This window comes from Myzus persicae, unplaced genomic scaffold, assembly GCF_001856785.1.
Source record: "Myzus persicae strain clone G006 unplaced genomic scaffold, MPER_G0061.0, whole genome shotgun sequence".
NCBI lineage: Eukaryota > Metazoa > Arthropoda > Insecta > Hemiptera > Aphididae > Myzus > Myzus persicae.
The window spans coordinates 172,969-194,043 of NW_019102620.1; the positions used below are offsets into that span (position 1 = coordinate 172,969).

Genomic DNA, 21,075 nt, shown 5'->3' on the forward strand with positions numbered 1-21,075 from the left:
ATAAATTAAGTATATTATGTATCTTATTTCTACGGATACACCCTGACCCTACATTATTTTATCCAACATTGGCTACACAAACGAATCGTATCATTACAACTTAGCTCAGTGGCGGCTCCTGAACAATATGAGGGGAGAGGCAGAATGTTCCCGGTAGATTTGTATTTTCAAAATATATTTGAGAAAAAATTACGTTAAAATATAAAAAATGAGTTTCAAGTTAACTTTTAAAATAATTTAATTGATATTTAATTCTTAACTTTAAAAACATATAAATAATAAACCATAAATAAACCATACTAAATTTATCTCAATTGTAAAAATAAAGTCAACTAAAAAAAAAATATAGATGCATATAATACGTTAAATGTTAATTGTTATTTGCATGATAAGAACCGTTATCTTTAGTTTGTGATTAAAGTATTGTGCATAAGCATTTTGAAAAGATTGACGAAGTTTGGCTTCATGTAAAATGGGATCGTGCAGGTTAATTTCTCCTGCGTCTGCTTACTCATATGCCTAAGAACATATTTTCTACAAAATTAGTGTGTGCGAAGGACATGTATAGGTATTTTTAAAATATTATTTTTATAGAATTAACATTTAATTTCAACCCTCAACATATACAACATAAACGGAAAAAAGCAGAACGAAGGTCGCGGATATGGAAACTACGCAATAATCAACCTGTCATAATCAAACCGCCTTGACTGAGTAATGGCGCGACTAAAATCATTGAAAAAAATTTCACGTTAAGAGGACGCCACACTCGCATGTGTTACAAACGCGTAACATACCAAACTTACACTCAGCAGATCACGTTTAATTCCGTTAGCTTAGAAATTAGAGTAAATCGACCAATTATGAAACGTCATGGTGTGAACATAATCCGTGTTTCTATGTTGGTTTTTTACAGTAGCTCAATTTTTAAGTGAGCTATAAGCATTTTTAACTAATGCTTTATTATATACACATAACTTGCTAAAAAATTGAACTATCTTAAAATTGCATACTTATATACTTATAATGTTCTTACCATTAAGTTTCATTATACGTCGATTTACTCTATTTTTTAAACTAACAGAGTTAAACGTGATCTGCTGAACTCAAATTCGCAATGTTACGCACTTGTAAGATGCAGACAACACATATGGGCGTGGTGTCCTCTTTATTATAATTTATATCATACTATTATTTCTATATTCCTTCATCATATCAGATAACCTTGGGGGATAGTGGTCGGACATTCGCGGTGAATTAGGTACATGTTTCGCCTCTAAGACTACATCGAGGTTTGTTTCATAATAATAATTTAATAAACGTACATGCACACGAGTTGAACACATTTTATATAAAATCTATAATATTCTGTACGCAGAGTACAAAATTACAGATTAATGTTATGAATAGTAATGTCATACTATTGTAGTTATTGTCTATTACGAGTATATTGCTATAACTTACAATTATTGAATTTTATAAATATTATAGATTTGTATTTACTAATTTTAAATACTAAATTTAAAAAATATTGGTTGGCCAGATATCTAATATGAAGAAACAAGACTTAATTTTTAGATTTTGAATAAACACCTACTTTTAATTAAATAGCTATATATATTATTGAATGTCCGAATGATAATAAATAATATAAATTACAAAAATAATAAAATATTTTTTTTGGATATTTGATCACAATTTTACAATTAATTAAAAAAAAATTTTAATATTCATTTTGTTCTATAATAATATCATGTTCTATCGTCGGTTATTCACAACGTCGTGGTCTATGTGGTCTGCGATCCATTACGACGAAGACCAAAAATAACTTTGTATATTCGAATAATCGAATTCGATTCGAACAAAACTAACAAACGAATTATCTGCCTTCGAAATTATTTTAGTACAATGACTATGATGATGGATGATGTCAAACAATTTAATATGATATTGCTTTTAAAAATGTAAACCAAGTTTTTATTAATTAATTTTTTTTATTATTTTTTTTACTACTTCATTCTTGTAGAAATAAAAGTTTTCTGTTTCAGTTCTTTATTTTCTATAAAACCAGGAACGGCAGGAACCAGTATAGGTACTTTTTAATATGTACAACTTAAAAAAGATTACTCTGTGAGTGTGATCAATTCCCGGTAATTAAACTTATTTTAATACTAATATATGATACTATTGCACAATAAGCAATTAACCATTATTCCATAACATACAATTAAAAATTAAAAATAATGTATCTATCAATCGCATCTATCAACAGGTACGTTTGAATCACGTATTGATGTATTATATAAACCGTTCAATGTGAGTATGCTTATGTAGTACCTATACTATAGTATTATTTTTTATCGTAATTGTTCAGTATAGGTACGTTCATTATTTGTAAAGTCAGAATAACTCTCTTCTAGTCCTGAACAACTAGAAAAATAATTCAAATAAAATTAAAGACATTCCTGATACATTTTTGAGTAATAATTGATAAAATAAATTGATAAAAATACAAATTTAAAAAAAATGTACTTATTTAACGTGTGTGAAAATCATAAAAACCACGGAAAATTTGGTAAGTTTCAAATCGGGCCTCCGTAAAAATAAGTTAGTGACCCCTGTCTTAAACTCATAGACGAAGCACGGCAGGCCGGCGGGGCTGGGTAGTGTAGTAATAGCAAACTGCATTACAATTTATAGTATTATAATAACATAGATTAATTAAATTAATAAATTGAATTTATTATCATTTACATATACTAGATAACCCCCTAAAATCTCAATAGTAATATTGTGCCACCGGTATAATTTGCAATTTGGATTCCAAAGAAATTAGTTTGGATTTTGGACAAAAGACGTCTCATTGGCCATTCAAATACGGCAACAAATAGTTTTTTTTATATTGACTTCGTTTGTGCCAATTATCGACACCCTACGTTACTATTTTTTACGAATTTACATGTTTCCATATCTGATATGACAGTGGGCTATCTAATGTATGTTTAATCTTTGATTATAATAAGTAAATCTAACGAAAACGTTGGAATCAATAACAAGAGATTACAGTTACTAGTAGGTTGCAGTAGCGTGTATTATAAAAATAATAGGTGTTACTCAAATAATTTTAGGTGACCTACCCCTCATTATACTGTTATACCGACCTATAAAATGTCCTATTTTTCTTTATCAATACCCACCCACTCATATTTAAGGTGTTGCCTGAGCAACACTTGGACCCTATGTTACACGTCACTGGTAAGTAGTAACACTTATTACAATTTTATTCATAATTCGTTTAATTCGTTTAAAACTTATTAGTTATTATTATTATTCATCATGAATAATGATACAATACAATAATTACCTACGTATTTATGCTATGTTTTTGACTATTCGCGAGCTGGAGTAGGCTATGCTGATTAGCAGATCACAGAAGTGTGGAATACCTAACACAATGAGTCCACAATGCTCCACAAAATAATATGATATAATTAACTTATTTTATCATGGCTCTACAGGTATCTATACTACACTGTGGTATAGATATCTGTGCCATACTCCGTCTACGAGTATAATGCCTATGGTAGATATTGCGAGTGTGACAAATGGAAGCCGTTCGTTTTAGAGACATTCAATATTATTATTTTAAATCATATTAATATGTACTAAATTAGTACACGATCTGAGATTATTATGCACTAATATAGAGAGTCGGCTATGTAGTTGTTTTATACGATATGTCTGTGTCATATATTATACTTACACAATTATTGCAATTTTCGTGACGTATACAAAAGTACGAACGCATATTGGTCACACTGCATAGCAGAACACAACGCTCCGGGAACTACTACGAACTACCGTCCACCGGCAATCGTACATCGATTGTCGATCGGTGACCACCATAGATAACAAATAACCGCGACGGCGCGACCACTGCCTGAACAACAAACATTCTCTGCGCGTCCTAAATCGTAATCATTAAGGACCAAGCTACCAAAGAAGGAACTTACCTCGGCTATCGTCGACTGCGAACATAGATGATAATTAATTCATTAATATCTATGGGCACAGCAGAATTTTGAGAAAAACTGATTATCGTCGCCTTCATTACAATTTGTGCACAGATCTATTGATACCTGTGGATTTATGAGAACAACTAAAAAGATTGCCGGTAAGGATGTCTGATGCACAATGCAGTTCGCTTATCAATTATTGTTTTTATTATTTATTATAATTATTATAACAATTTCTTCTACCCGTCCGACTCTCAACGGTTATGGTTCTCCGTTTGACCGATCTTGAATTAAGACACTTATTCCATTTCGGTGGTGTCCCGGACAGTACATTTTTCACTAGAACGATGCATGTAGTCTATAATAACGCGCAGCGCCTCGAAACAGAGAGGAAGTTGTGTCATTCGGTCTGCTTCAATGTTGAACGTTCGTGTCTAAGATCGGCAGCTGTTCGTTTTAGTAAATGTAATAGGTATTTTTTACTAACGAGAATGAGTAGGTGGTAGCTATCGATATTGTAAACCTATTTAGAAATGTATTTATTCCCCCCCCCCTTTAAACTCGTTTTTATTTGCACTTCTCTCGAAAAGGGATGCCTGGGGAAGTATTGTCCTCTCCTAATTGTCTTAGTATCTCATAGTCCTCAGTTTAGGGATTCGACTATAAATATTGATAGATTTTAAAATTTAAAGATAGAATTCAGTAGTTTTTTCTTAAATTAATTTTGCTTGTTTTGTGATAATTTATACTCGGGGAGGCATAATACACAGGATTGACCATCGGTATTGATAGGCTTCCCAAAATAATAAATAAATAACAAATATTCTATGACCTGATATAAAATTTTAAATCAAATTTACTTTTAACTGTGTTAGAAACACTAAACACACAAACAAATAGATTGAATGAATAAATAGTAAACTGGTATATTTGTCGTTTAGTGACAAAGCAGTTGTTGACATTGTGGAAGTAAGATTAAGTACTTATTTCTATTGTAAAATTAATTACAAAAACTAACATTTTGTATGATTACTTGCTGAAACATTTGTCAACTATTAATATTATTTTGATATTTTTAAATGTTCTATAATGAAAGAATTTTAAGATAATGTAAAATATAAATATAAATAGCAACTTTGGTTTAATGTTTGATATATTTACTTATTCTGGAACAACTATTCAGTTGTTAGTTGTTCAACTTGATAATAAATTTATGTACTGCATTAAACGTAAATAAATGAACCTAGTTGTTTTTTATCCATGGGTTGATTTCAGAATGAAAAAGATGACATATGAACGATATCTACCACATGCACCTTCTTATTATTCTATTAATACTTAAATGGAAGTCAGTATATACTAAGGTCATATGTTTATTTATGAAATATATTATGTTAGGTACTTAGATAATAGATGTATATCTATATAGGAGATAATATGTAAAATACTTAATATCTCAGGATTATATGTTCTAGTTGGTTACAAATGAAAATATATTAATTATTAAAAAAATGTTTAAAACAAATGATGCTTTATTACTACACTTACATTTAATATTTATTAACAATGATACTGAAATTACTAGAATTCATAGTTTTGAAAAATACCATGTGATATATTATAGACATTTGTATTTTAATTAAGTACTTAATTTACGTTAATCTTATATTTTAATGTTGAAGTTAGATAGTACAAGTGCAATATCATAAATACTGATTACAAATTACTAGGGTTCAAATTTAAATGCCCTAAAATTAACAAAAAAATGCATTTAACTTGTAAAATTGTGCATGCACGTTTGTAAATATGAAAAATGAGTACAAAATTACACTTGTGTTACACTGCACAATATAGTACTCTGATAAATGTTATATGGAATTAAATTGGCTAATTGGTTGGTGTGACATAAAGATAAATTTCAGCTTTATCTAATTTAAAACCAGATTACTTGATATTAAATAGTTCAAAATTATAATGATTTATACTACTTAATACTATGTTTATATTTCAATGAAGTCAATATTTTAGTAGTTAAACGGGAAACTGGTACAAATGTCTTGAAAATTAAAAAATGCACTAAAAATGCTCAAAATGCTCCAAAAAAAAAATATTATGGTTACAAATGCAGTGCTTGACACACATTTGTAGCCTTGCAAGCACCATGTAAGCCATTCAAAAAAAAAATGCATTGAAATCCGAGCTCCATAATTACTAATTAGGTGTGTCTGTAGTAGGTATAAAGTGTGCTGCAATATATTTTTGTCTATGTAGTTTAGTATAAATTTAATTTGAACTTCAGTTGGTTGATCGGGGAAATAAATGTTTTCTCGTTGTTTAAAAGTTTTAAATAATAGCGTGAAAATCCACAACTAACTGAAGGTAAATATTTAATCAAAAAAATGAGCTTTCCGTGTTAAAGGACTGATAAAAAATATCAACTGTTAATTTTTAATTAATTAATATTTATATCCTACACAAATATTTTGGATTTTTTAAATTATGTCTTACTACTCTTACTATTGATTAAGTTTTATGCAAATATTAAATAAATTGTTTTTTAAATTTTATATAGTTTGGACAATATCTTGTAATTAAAGTTGACTTAAATAAAACATTTAGTTAAAGTATCAACAAAGCTAAGTTAGTGTTGTTTATTAAATCATAGTGTTAATGAGTTTTTTAGGCTTACTTCAATATCATTCTAAACATACCCTTAATTATTGTATTCCATACCTGCCTATTTAGAATGCTTATAAATTAACCTGCTTCAAAACTACACTGTTATTAAATAGAAACAAATAATATTTTTTTTTGTAAAATATTGGTGAATTTGGATAAACCACCTTTTTTTGCTGTTGGAACAAAAGAAAGTGTCAAGTACAAAGGAGCATTTTGTGAAGCAAAAATCAGTTAAATATAAACAACTGTACAATACAAAGTGTGACAATTTATCTATCATAAAAAAATTTAATTTAATACATTCAAGCTATAAAATGTATATTTTTCTGTTGAGGTTAAATATTCTAATGGTATATCCTCAAAAAAGAGTTGGTTCAAACAAAAATTAAAAAAATTAATGCCTGTAGTGATTATACTGTTGGTATGAATAATATTTTTATAATTATATTCATGTATGTGCCTGTTTAATTTTTTTATTTTGCAGTAATTACACTTTGTTGCTTGTGCTTCTCTTGATCAACTTCCTCTAACACACTTTGAACATATTCGTGTTACTCCTGTAAACACTACTGTAACACAAGTTTAGACAGAAAATTTAGAAAAGTTTTGGGTAATTGCTTTCATACATATAAATATTTTATAAAGTAGTTAATTGCATATTTCAGTTTCAACTTAAACTAATTGTTTTACACAGTAACGGGAAAGTGAAGAAAAAGAAGCTTCAGTAATGGAGAGAAAAGATATTGGAAAAGTAGTTTGTGTAGAAGATCATAATAAAAAGAAAGTAAGAGACAATTGGTTACCTTGTTTGGTAGTGGCACCCACTTTACAATCCTCAGTTAGAGCTAATGTTGTAGAAGACTACCTAGTTCGTTCATTTAAGGATGGAAAATAGTGAGCACTGCTAAAGTTTCTTAGTTTAACTTACAATATTAACTTTCATACTTTATAAATATAGCTATGCAGTACCAAAAAAAGATATTACCGAATTTACTAAAGAAATTGGAGCTAGAGTGGAAAATCCTACACTAAAAACTGGTAAATATTAAATTGTGTACACATGTGTTTTCTATCTAAATGCATCATCATTATTATTATTATTTAGCCGTTGAAAAAGCCCTATTATTTCTTGACAAAGACGAACTCCCACCACACTGGGATAGAAATTTGTTATTTGGTGTTGGTGAAATTTGTATTCCTACAGATAATAAAGCAGTTGATAATGATGTAAGTATATTTATGTAAAAAATAACTAGTGGGAGTACTATGTTAATTTAATCCCCACTATAGTTTTGAAGTATTGTAAAAATTATTATTTATTAAAAGAGTATACATTTTAGTATTTTACCAGTTTGGATAAGTATTGTTTTTTAATTTCGAGTCGAGTTTCAATTTTATAAATAAGAGTTGAGTTCATATTCGAGTACTCCAAAATAGTTGAGTACCCAATCAAGTATTTTCAATAAAGTCTACTGATTGAACTCAATTTGAAAATTTGTCCATAGTCGAGTACTCGACCAATACTACATTTTACAATTGATATGTTTTATTTAATAAATTATTTTTTATTAGAATTCTGACAAAGAATCTATTGAAGATAAAGACCATTTTATCGCACAGTTATTTAAATTTATGGATGACCGAGGAACTCCTCTTAATCAAGCTCCTGTGATTAATGATAAGGACGTTGATTTGTACAAATTGTTTAAGGTATTTGATTAATTCATGTTGTACAATAATATATGTTTTTCATGGGATATTATTGGGAGAGTAAACAGCCAGTTGTGGTTCTTTAACAAATTAAATAGGTTTTGAAATCTTTTATTTTTAAATTCAAAAAGTTATAATTTGTTTATACATTTTGCATCACTGTTATTTATTTAAGATCTTATACCAGTTTAAATCTAACTATTTTATACACCAACTAGTTATTGTTTAAATCAATATATAATCCTTCAAAAAATACTCTTGATCACAGTTATCAACTCAGGTTAAGATTTGGCGTTTACTTCTCCATAGTGAGTTTGACCCACATTAAGTTTATTAATAGTATGAAAATTAAATTTTAATAAATATTTAAGAACCCGTGTAATGAAATTATATAGTTATAGTATAATAGTTAATAGTACTCTATTATAGTTTAATGCATGTATTTTATTTCTAAGAACTTTTTATCATTAATTTATAGATGAATTAAATTGAAGGTACTACAATTTTCTTATTAGCTAATTTAATGTATTTTGTTTATATTACGATTCTCAATCCTTATTTCAAAAGCTATCATAGATAAAAAAAGATTAGGGAACCAAAATGCAATAAATAGTAAATACTATATAATACTATTTTATTATATTACCCTCCGTTATAATAAAAAGAAAAATATTACAGTACAGAACAAAATTTCTAAGGGGAGGTTGTCCCACTTGCTCTTTCACAATTGTATTACGCAATAACCTTGTCTACAATTAATATTACAATTTTTTTATGGCAAAATAGTTTTACATTTTGTGAATTCTTGTTCATAATAATATAGTATAATCATTCTGGTCTCGTGACTACTAGTGGTTTATTTATTCATTTACAATTAATTTAAATGGCACTAACCCAGCAACAATTTGTATAGTTATTAAATTTTAAACTTTAATATATTTTTTAGTTCATAAAAACACGGTTTTGGGGGCCAAAATTATTTTGTCTTCTGACTTTAGTAGACAACTGTGTTCTTGATATCCTTTTATAAAATAATTGTTAAGTGTAAAAATATAACTTAAAAGAAACTACATAATTTTTCTATTTTACACTTCTGTAAAACAAACAAGTCAATTAAATTAATCCTCCTCATATGTTTCATTCAAATTTGCAAGATTATTTATAAATAATAACCATTTATATGACTAATAATAATTAATACCATCTAATTATTTTTAGGTTGTCAATAGTTACGGTGGGTGTAATAAAGTAAATACAGGTAAACTATGGCAGTTGGTTGCAAATAAAGCTGGATATGAACCACAATCATATCTTTCTATTCAACATTGTTATACACAGTAAATATATTAATTATTAAGAACTAGTTATATTCATCTGACCAGGAGTGGGCAACTGAGGGCCCACTGGTTGCATCTGGCTCACGAGCTTTTTAATCTAGCCCAAACTACATTTTTAAATTACATCATACAATTTTAAAATTTATCGTCTATACTCTATAATTTATTTAACACCGATTAAAATGTATATTTTGAATGACTCTTTATTTCTTTTGCTTTCTATGCTTTAGTAACTTTGAGTTGCCCACCCCTGATTGAGACTAAAATAATAAAAAAATGTTTATTTATTTATATATATGTTTTATTTTAACTCATAATATAGACTAATGCTGTTAAAAAATCAAATAGTTAAAATAAATTGCATTAATAAATAATAAAAAAATAAACGTAAATTAAAATGTATTTTATAAATTTACCTAGTCTTTTAAACAATACAAATGTAATAAATACAATATTAATAATTTTCTTGTGTTGTATTACAGATATTTACATAGTTTTGAGGATTTTTATCGAAAACTTGGGTCTACTATGTGGAGTCATCCAAGGGTAGTAAGATCGAGCAGAAAATTTAGTCGCAGTATTATTAGGGATGTTGATAAGGCATTTCCTAGCACCTCATCAGCAACTGATAAAAATAAAACCATAAATAATGAATTAAGAGATAAAAAAAATAAGAATTCTGCTGTAACTAAAAAAAAAGCCAAATCTTTAAAAACTGAAGAAAAACTTCTAAAGAACAATGAAGAAATTTCAAAGAAAGATGATAAAAAAAAAGAAGATTCTGCTAATAGTATGTTGCTTAGTAAACAATTAATGAAATGGGATCCAAAAATAACAGATTTAAAAGATCCAGTTAGAAATTCTAAAACTAAAAAAGAAATGAAAATAATCCTAAAAAAAGAGCTGGATTCTGATGCAATAGATGATGACCAAATCATTGGAGATGAAAAAGTAGAAAATAAAATGTATAAAAGAAATGTACGTGGAAAATCAGAATTAAAAACTAATATGAAAAAAAGAAGATTAATCAAAGAACAAGTTAAAACTTATTTTGAAGATATGTCATTCAAAAAATTGAACAGAGGAATTTCTTATACCCATGCTTCAAATAAAGAAAAACTAGATGAAGAAGTACCAAAAGTAAAATATGTTTAATTGTTGTATATTATGCTTTTTATTAATTAATTTAATTAAGAATTTAAATTTGTACTGGCTAATACAGTAGAAATAATAAGTGATATCTTTAATTTTTAATTTGGATTTTAACAATGATGACTTATTGATTAACTTACTTTAAATTCAATGTACACATTTTCCGTATTTATTTGATCATGCAAAACAAAAACTATACCAAATTTGTTGTTTTTCTAAAATTGCGATTACATTTAACTTACATTTATGAAAGAAGATTAATGATGATGTACTTCACTTTATAACTATTATATTCCATTTCATTTTAATAGGCGCTAGATATTTTTGGTATAGTTACTAAATGTAGTTTGGTTTTGAAAATAAAATCTCAACTTATGATATTTACTATTGATAAGATATGTTTTTAAAAACTATTTTTTGTTTTATTATTTTAGCTGACACGGTCAAAGACCGCATTAAATCTACGCTCCAGATCAAGGAGAGCATCAATATTAAGTGATCTTGCTGACGGTGCTTCTGTTGTACAGCTGACACAGCCTAGATTCTTAGATAATCTAGTTAAAATTAAAAAGGAAGATGTAACTGAAAAAAAAAGAAAGAAAAAGGACGATAAAGAGGGTAAAGTGTCCTCAAACGTTACAATTCCTACCCCTAAGTATGTTTTTAAACTATAATATAAAATAAATCAGTTCTACATATGTTATACTATTTAATATTGGTATAATGTTTTTGTTAATTTAGTAGTATTGAAAATGCACCGTTCGATAAAGATTCACCTTTGGTCATTGGAGATAATTTAGTTGTTTATTATGGTGGTACAACTTATGATGCAAAAGTAAGTTATTTAAATACTTAAAAAAAATATATTTATCGTTTTAAAAATATATTTTGAATTTGTTTGACTTAAGCCAAATAAATAAATTTTATTTTTAATCTTTTTAAACAAACTATATATGTAAAAAAAGATTAACTATTTATTAATCATTTGTTACTATTTATTAGATTAAACTATAACTAGTAAATATTATGAATAAATAAATCAGTGTTTCTTTTAAAAATGTTTTTTCAAATGAGTTTGATGTTACTTTTACTTAATAGTGGTAGTTTATTTTAGATTCTGAGTGGAGCGATGAATGTTTTGTTTTAACCATGATATGTGTTGGTTTGTGTTTATGTCCGTCATCACCTTTTGGGATAGTAAAAAAGAATATTGGAGGCTACCCCATATCTTCTTCGCCTGAAACCATTCATTGCATACAATGATTTTATAACATTGAATTAAATTTACATATCCATTGCAGTGACTCTCTAGCCACCTAATGTACAGCAGAACGATACCCACTAACTCGCTTATATTTTGGGATTTACATTGTTTTTATTATTTACAATTCTTATTCAAAAATTTAATTTCTTTATTTCAGTCATCTCTAAAATTATCTAAAACTAGATCATTTGTATCAAATTCATCATGTTTCTCACACTCTCGCTTTGACAACTTTAATCTTGAATGATTTTTTTGATCTTAGGTTAAATTTGAGTTTAATCATCATCCCATATCCAAAATACTTTGATATTATGTAACATGTTAAAACTAGTATTGTTTAAAATAATCAAATGACATAAACATTATAAATTTTTAGGTTATTAATGTGTGTGATATTGAAGGAGTAATGAAATATTACGTGCATTATAAAGGATGGAATTCACGTTATGATGAATGGATAGATGGTATGCGTATTGCTTATAAAAAAAAGGAACAAGAACCTGAAGAAGATAATGATGCAGATTGTTCAAAAAGTAGTATTCCAAAAGTATGTATAAAAGTTCTTAATTTATTTATCGAATGATTTCATTCAACACTAACAGCATAAGATAATAATAAATTATCAAACAACAATAAAATACTTCAATAAAAGATGTAAGTTGATAAAATATAGAAACCTAATTAGTTAGAATTAGTTAAGTATATATAATGATCAGGTGGTGAAGTCGGGATTGTATTTACATTGCTTTAAATTCTAATGTCCTGGTTGGTTAATCAGTTTGTTGCTACTGCTGTTGTCTTATGGAGGTGTTTCATTCCGAATTGTATATTGCATACTGGACATTCTTCTACGATATGGTTGGCTGTCTGAGTATCATGTCTTCAAAGAAATTGTGGTGATCTCCAAGTCTCCATTTACATAGCATTTTTCCTGATTTTCTACAACCGTTCTTAAGTATGTTACAAGTCACCCTTTCCTTCTGAGGTAGTTGAAACTCTAAAACTTTTTTTTTTGTTCAATGATGTTATTTTTGTCGGAGTTTTCTAGATTCCATTCATTATTCCATTAAAAGTTAAGGTTATAATTTTTGTTATTTAGTTTTTGTGCCACTATCCAGGGAGACTTACGGGATATTAATCTTTAGCTACGCTTGTTATTCATGTAATTTTGTACGGGTAAACTTTTATTTAAAGCATGATTGGTTTATTCTCAAACTAGGGTTCTATATCTTCAAATGTGAAGAGGAGCTTTATTGCTCAATACTGGTAGCCAAGAGGCTGGTGTTAATTTGATTATTTCAGAAATTGATTTCATTGTTGCGTTTAGTTGGGTATCTATTTTACTTGTGTGTAAGCTCTTAATCCACACTGGTACACAGTCCTCGGTTTCTGAGTAGGTGAAGACTAGTACAGATATCCTAACAGAGTTAGATCTGACCTCAGGTAGTTTGAGCCAATTTATATACTATATTGTTTCGAGTCTTATTCTTTGCTTCCACCTTGGTTAAGTTCTCAGTATGATAACGTTCTGTTCAATTGTACTCCTCAATATGTTGAGTACCTAACCTTATTCATTACTCGTTAAAGACCACCTTTATTTCCTGTCTTGGCATTTTGTTGTTGAGATAGAATAGTGAACCTCAGTTTAGTTGGATTTGGTGAGTCTCCAGTTGTTACAGTAACTATTTAATTCATTCAGGTCTTCCGTTAGGTATTTTTCACAAAGTTTGTATGTCTTTTCCTGACTTCCTGACATAGAAGAGCTATGTAGGCTGTGTAAATAATTTATTCGACTTGGTTTTGGGGTAGGTCATTGATATATAAATTAAAAAGTATGAGGTCTAATACAAAGCCTTGTGGTTTTTCATTATTTAGGGTTCTTTGCATAATCCTTTTATTACCTTTAACTACATTGAAAAATCTGTTACTCGGCATACTGTTTATGATTCTACTTTTTGTTTTGCATGATTACTCATAGGCGTTTAGTGATGAGCCAATTCAACCATACACTGCATCATATGCTGCCTTAAGATCTATAAGGACTGCAGCACTATCTTTGATGTTTGCGGTTAACGATAAAATTTGGTCACAGCAGTTGCTATTTGGTCTCAATCAAACCTTTTCTATTTGGATCGATTTATTCACAGCTTCTGTAGTGTGGTTATATATAAGTCTTTCAAAGATCTTGTAGTCGACATTTAATAGGAATATTAGCCAGTAGCTTTTGATATCATTGTTGGATATAATAGTTGTAAAAAATGTTGTTTATTAAATAATCTAGATAAATAAAATTCAAAAAAGGAACTGAAACAAAAAAGAACCGGTTCAAAAAATTTTAAAATTGGGAACCAGAACCCAATCGAAACCGAATTTAAATATTTTCAAATAACCAAAACAGAAACTGGAACTATTTTTAAATGAACAAAAATGTAGTTCTACCATAACCATTTTGTGTTTACCTCTGTGGCCTGTTCTCAATTTATTGGCTATCAGAAGTGTAGAAGTGCTTAGATAAGGTATGATTACTTTTTTAGAACCCCCAATCAAAAATAATTAAGTACTGGAACTGTAACTGTAAAACCTGAAATGCCAGTCCCCGATTCAAATGCAGAATTCATTAAATATTATATATGAATTCTGGCAATAAAATAATAGTTGCTATTACAATTTACTAATATTTTCAAGGCCGTATCGAGGGGGGGGGGGTCCTCCCTCCCCCCTTGAAATTAATTTCCAGTTACGGCCTTGAATATTTTATTATAATTTATAATGAGTAATGTATTCGGTGGATATTCTTCTTCTTCTTTCTGTTATACTCTTAACAATTGGTTATTGGAAATTAGAAATTTTGTATTAATGATAGGTTTCTTAATTTTATAGAAGGAAATAAAATTGCATTTAGATATACTCAAGGTAATTTTGTTATTTAAGCGCCAACTTTAGTGCCTATATTTTTTTGTGCATCATCTATGGATTTCATGTAATCAATCAATTTGCAATCATCAACAAACGAAAATAATTTAGCAAAATACAGACAAACATTTTTATCATTTATGAATATACTAGCTGTCCCTTCACGGCGTATTATATAGCTGTATAAAAAAACCCTTTTTACCCCCTTAGAGGTCTAATTTAGGGAAAATCCTTCCAAAAAATAATATTAATATTAAAAATAATATTTACAAATGATTCTAAATTAGAATTAGAATTTCTAATGATTCTATACACATATTGTTAATTGTTATTAAAAAAATTATTCTATACCTAGTTAATAATAATTATAATTTGTATAGTTAAACACGTTTATCGCATATCGATAAGAAATATATTATTTTTCAATAACGCAATTTGTATAATTGAGTTATTTGGTGTTTTCCATATAACTCTTCATTTAATAAAAATGTTATGATAGTTTGTAGTTTATAATTTTAGCAAGTATTTCTACGTCAGAAATATAACGGCTGCAGCCGTTGCTACGTACGATCGCCAGTAGACAAATTAACTGTCGTAGTGTCATGTCGATACAAAGATTTATGTTATCATTATTATATCTTTCCTAGCTGATCCCTTGCACTTCGCTGCCCTTTAAAAATGTCAACTCTATATGAGACTCGCTTGTGATAATGTGAGCAGTATATTATTAGGTAGGATATCTACCTGCGGTTAGGTGAACACTCTATATGAATAATATGTTTAATTTTAATTTCATTAATTATTTTGATTGTGTACATGTCAATGAGCGGCTTTAAGTGTAACTCAGCCGACAGCCACCTTGGTAGACAATGTACTAAAATTTGATTTGATGCTTTCAAACATGATCAAAAAATTTAAAAAAATACTAAGTTCTGGTAAGAAATTAAGAGAGTTGAGTGGAAAATTAGTTATTCATTAAAAAAAACATGCAACTAGTATACCTAAACACATATTGTATGGCATAGCGCCACAGCGGCCCGCGGGTGACTTAAGTCTGATTAAAATTTAAAGCGTGATTACTTAAACTAACCATGTGAACAAACACTTATCAAAAAACTCACTGTAAAATTGTTCAAACCTTCCGACTGATTCCACTGTGAAATGAGCACTAAGAAATTATAAATGAACTGTTTAATATCATGGATAGAAGATAGATGGGTCTGTTTCAAATGATAAGCGACAAGCGTGATGCCTCGACTAAAGGTCCGCTCAAACCGAAGCGGTATTACTGTATTAGTGGCAGCGAAATTTTATGTCCATACGCTTTAATACGAACGCACTCACTATCGCGAAATTAATACCGCGGCGAAAATGTTACCGCAAAATTGAGCTTGATATTTTTATTTTTCGCTGCAGACTATATTTTTCGCTTACCGCTACGATAATCAGTTGTAAATACCCAACTATGAGTTATCGATATTTTATTATTAATATATTAATATCTATAGAAAGCTTATCATTACATTGTATGATATATTCTGCCTTTATATTCAACCACATATCAATTGATCGTAATCGTACACCTTGCACTGCAATTGCAGTTTACACCTTGCAGTTGAGTCTAACGTCGTGGTGTTTGAATATATGAACGATTCTCTTGTTTAAAATTTATTATTTACAATAAAAATGACCAATAAAGTTGAACAGTTAATTGCTATTGTTAAGGAATATCCCATCATATATAATATGACACTTCTAGAATTCAAGGATACGAGAAAAAAAGATTATACTTGGGATCACGAATTAAGTGTTAAAATGAACGGTGAAAGCGGTAATTAAAAATATAATTAATCTATACAAATACTAGTCATTATAATAACAGTAATAAATATTAGTTATGATAAAAAGTAATAATAATTAATGTTATTAAGAAAAGTCAGTCTTGAATTTTATTATTTACTATCAGTTTTCAAACATGTGCAATTAAGTAACAATTCTTATATGAAATAGGTAAAAATAAAAATAAATAAACAACCAGCTATTTTATCCAAACTTAGTAAAAAAAATAAAATATTAATAAATAAAAATGTAATAATTACTAAAATACATGTACGCGCATGGGTGTCACAATGTCGATTAGTAATTTTCGGCGAAATATTTTGCTCTCCGGTTAGGTTAGATCAGCGATATTTAAAAAGCGATAAATACCGCTGAAGTTACCGCCACTGCTACCGCTTCGGTTTGAGCAAACCTTAAGAGAAATAGGGATTCATGTGTTTAAAAAACTATAAGTTTCATATGTTTTTTATTTATTTATTTATGTATTTTTTTGACAAAAAGTTATGGTTGCATGTTGCAATGGAAACACACAGGTCTCCGTGCTGTAAAATATGTAAATAGATTATAGATATACAATTTGTATGCAAACAATTTATTTTTGCCTATTTCAATCCTTTAAAATCAAAATTTTGAAAAATCCTTTTTTAGTGGAACTTGACATTATAATATTAATCCAGCCTCAAAATTTCAATTTGATAAATCAAATAAGTTTGGCTGTGCGTTGATTATTACTGAAGTAACTTTCCTTTATACATAGAGAAGATTAAAAAGAACTAGTGAGAGGACTCAGCTATACAACTCCATAACGCAGTAACCAACATTCTCATCAAAAATAACTTTTATACATAATCTTTTGTAACAATTCATTCTGAATTTTTCTATCCAGTTCTCTTTAGAATCAAGATATTATTTCAAGAGTTATCGCACTGTGAGTAGACAGAAACTACGTAGTGTTAAGTTTGAAATAATTTACAGAAACAATATTATCCTACACAATTATGAAAAATACAGATAAGTACTGTGTTCTGGCGTTGTATAGCTGAGGGATGATTCTATATTACGGATTACGTGCATTACAAGACAGTCCATATTCTTGATGGATTAATTATTCACTAAACAGTTTTTTAAGGAAATAATAGTTGTTTTTATTTCTATTAAATAGTAGGTATCTATGTAAATTCAATAATATATTTAAAGTTAGATATAATATATAAAGTACCTATTAAAAATAATTACCCATAGTTTAATAATATGTTGTTTAATTTTAAACAATGAGTATGTATTTTTTATTTTTTTTAGTATATTTTTAATATTTAATCCAAATAATATGTTAGTATTTTTTTTTTATATAAGCAAATAATTATTTTTCCAAAAATACGATGACCATCAATATAATTTGAGTGGTAGTAGTGTGGTACTATCTTAAAATTCCAATACTTCCAATACATTTTTAATTAACAACTTTTTTTAAATATTAACTCAAGGTTTTACAATTATTATTTAGTTAGAAACACTTAGTTGTTATTATTATATTATTTATACTAATAAGAAAAATAGCATAAATCATAGCAACATCTAACAATATAATATTAATATTTTTTTAGCAAAAAAATGTGGTTTCAAAAAAGGTACCAACAATAAGTAATAAAATCAGAAGGTCAGTTAATCCACTTGCATCAGATTCAAATATTAAAAAATCACGTTTTAGCAATACTCGGCCTACTAGAACATGTACTTTGACTGGTTCATTATTCAATATTGGTATGTAAAATGTTTATTTTTATTTTTTGTTAATTAATATTTATAAAAATAGATAGATAGGTACAAGTTAAGTAATCAAAAACTACACACCTATTGTGGATAACGGTTGTTGTTTTTACCATCCATTTCATGTTTGGATACATGAATATTTTTCCACAATATGAAAAGAATTAATTATGATCTATTGTAAAATAATTAAACTTTAACAAAAATGTAATTTGATTTTACTGTGTAACCTTATATTATAATTGAATATAATAATTAAAAATGTATTTACAATAAAAAAATACTTAAAAATTATACTAATAATCTTAACAATTTAATCTTACAATAATAATTTATAAAACCCAGTTAACAAATAAATTATATTAAATATGTTATTGTACATTTAATAGTACTATATTGAATGAATTAATTTTGAAATAACCAAACTAAAAACTTTGAAAAGTTAAAAATCCTCAATTAAGTTTTTGAATTTATTCATACATGGTTCATCTGAGCTGAAAGCTGCCAATATGCTTGTGTTCCACGTTAGTCCTATAAATTCCAAGTCTTCATCCTCTTTTCTATATTTTGATAACTGAACCAATAGTATTTTGCTTTCAAATGATATTCCCTAAATTGGCCTTGTAGTAGTGTATCGGGTGACTTTCTATTCAATCTCAAGTATACAATCTCTTTCCCATCATGGTTTATTAAATTTCTCATTGGTCACCAATCATTGACAAATGGCGATCCTTGGTATAGGATTAAAAAAAAAATATTTATACTGCTATTCATTGCACAAAATTTAACAAATGTTCATAGATTGGAACTTAATTTCTCTAAATGTCACTCAATGGTCCCGGGAGAGATTTGATTTTTCTTATTCTACCAATGCTAATCCTTTATTATGAGTTGATAATAAAGTATCTGACTTAGGGTCACATTTTACCTTGAATTAAAGTTTTATTCTCATTTAGACATTCAATGCTGCAAATCCCTAAAAATGGCTGGATATTATTATATTTCTGTGTAATTGGGTCTACCCTAAATTGTTGAAATAATAAAAAAAAAGATGTAATGTAATGTATAATCTGTATGTTTAATTATATTGTAGATAATTCTGATTCGGATGAAGAATACACTCTAATTGTAGGATCACCCAAACAATATAGTAAGAAAAAAGTCATAAAATCTGAACCAAATATTATTATAACAACTGATCCATTAGACACCAATAATCGGAAAAAGACGCTAAATCCAAAGACATATCCTAGTAAAAAAGTACTCATGGAGCAAAGTGTGCCTAGAAAACCAAAGTCTTGTGTGTTAAATGTTTATAGCAATAAATCTCAAAGAAATGATTTAAAACATATTTCTGAATCTAACATTACTGGTACCGATTTTGATGATATTATTGAAAATACAGAATCATTCATGTTGGATCAACAAATAAAAATTGATGCTTCAAAAACTATTGAACCAGTCATAGACTATGCTTATAAATTTAAAGAATATGAATCAGGCAATTTTTATTTAATTCCTTCTGTCATTGAAGATACACCTATTAGACATGATTCACCAAAATTATTTAACTTAGAAAAACCTGATGAACTTACTAGAGTCATTGATTCTCCATCACAAGAGCAAGTAGTTGAACAAAATGGGTTAATGGTATCATTTGTGCCTAATAGCACTAGCATTTATTTATATGACAATAATGTTGAGATAAAAGTTAATGAAAATTTGAATATTACAAATAAAGTCAAAAATCCAATTATGAGAAATGAATCTGATAATGAATCTAATGAATCCCAAAACTTAATGATAAGTAATGTTACAGTAGATATGCAAAATGTAATAGAAATTGAGCCACATTTTCAGGATGAAGTTAATGTTTCTGATTTAAAATATGAAGTTTTGGATTTATGCATGAATCCTCCTAAATCACCACTTACCAACGTTTTCAGTATATCAGAGGCCAGAGCACAATGAAGTCCACGGCATGATCGTGGAAGAAGATAACCTTCCAATGGACAAATTTATAAAAGCCGCAAATCACATTTCAAATAATAAGAAAAAAAAGAAAAAAGAAAACCCCTTCAAAAATCATACTATTCATTTAAAAACTCCTGAAACATTAAGTATATTTGATCCTATTCCTTGTCCTTGTTTTTTTAATTTTGATAATAACATTCCAAGTGAGCGAAAGCAGCTTTTATAAATTTTCTTTGCCGGATACTAGCAAAATGTTTTATTGTGCTGAATCTGATATAAATAGTGTTGTATTTAATGAAGAAACAATTCCGGGTAGTCCAACTGACACATCAGAAGAACAACCTCCGAAGCTCTGAAAATTATCTACTACTTCTACTCTTATACCTTCATATAGTAAGTTTTCAAAATTAGTCTTTTTAATTGA

The 21,075-nt window shown here is 28.1% G+C and overlaps 1 protein-coding gene across 1 annotated transcript; it reads left to right on the forward strand.

The window, feature by feature from the left end:
• Nucleotides 1–2,791: 2,791 nt before the first annotated feature.
• LOC111032781 (AT-rich interactive domain-containing protein 4B-like) lies at nucleotides 2,792–20,749 on the forward strand. The gene is made up of 13 exons (XM_022313238.1): nucleotides 2,792–4,174; nucleotides 7,180–7,305; nucleotides 7,390–7,589; nucleotides 7,654–7,733; nucleotides 7,801–7,922; nucleotides 8,268–8,405; nucleotides 9,624–9,742; nucleotides 10,225–10,882; nucleotides 11,329–11,549; nucleotides 11,636–11,729; nucleotides 12,535–12,705; nucleotides 18,515–18,671; nucleotides 19,771–20,749. Exons 3-13 carry the CDS (start codon nucleotides 7,423–7,425, stop codon nucleotides 20,646–20,648), a joined length of 2,805 nt encoding a protein of 934 aa, XP_022168930.1. The 5' UTR covers nucleotides 2,792–4,174; nucleotides 7,180–7,305; nucleotides 7,390–7,422; the 3' UTR covers nucleotides 20,649–20,749.
• Nucleotides 20,750–21,075: the final 326 nt, after the last annotated feature.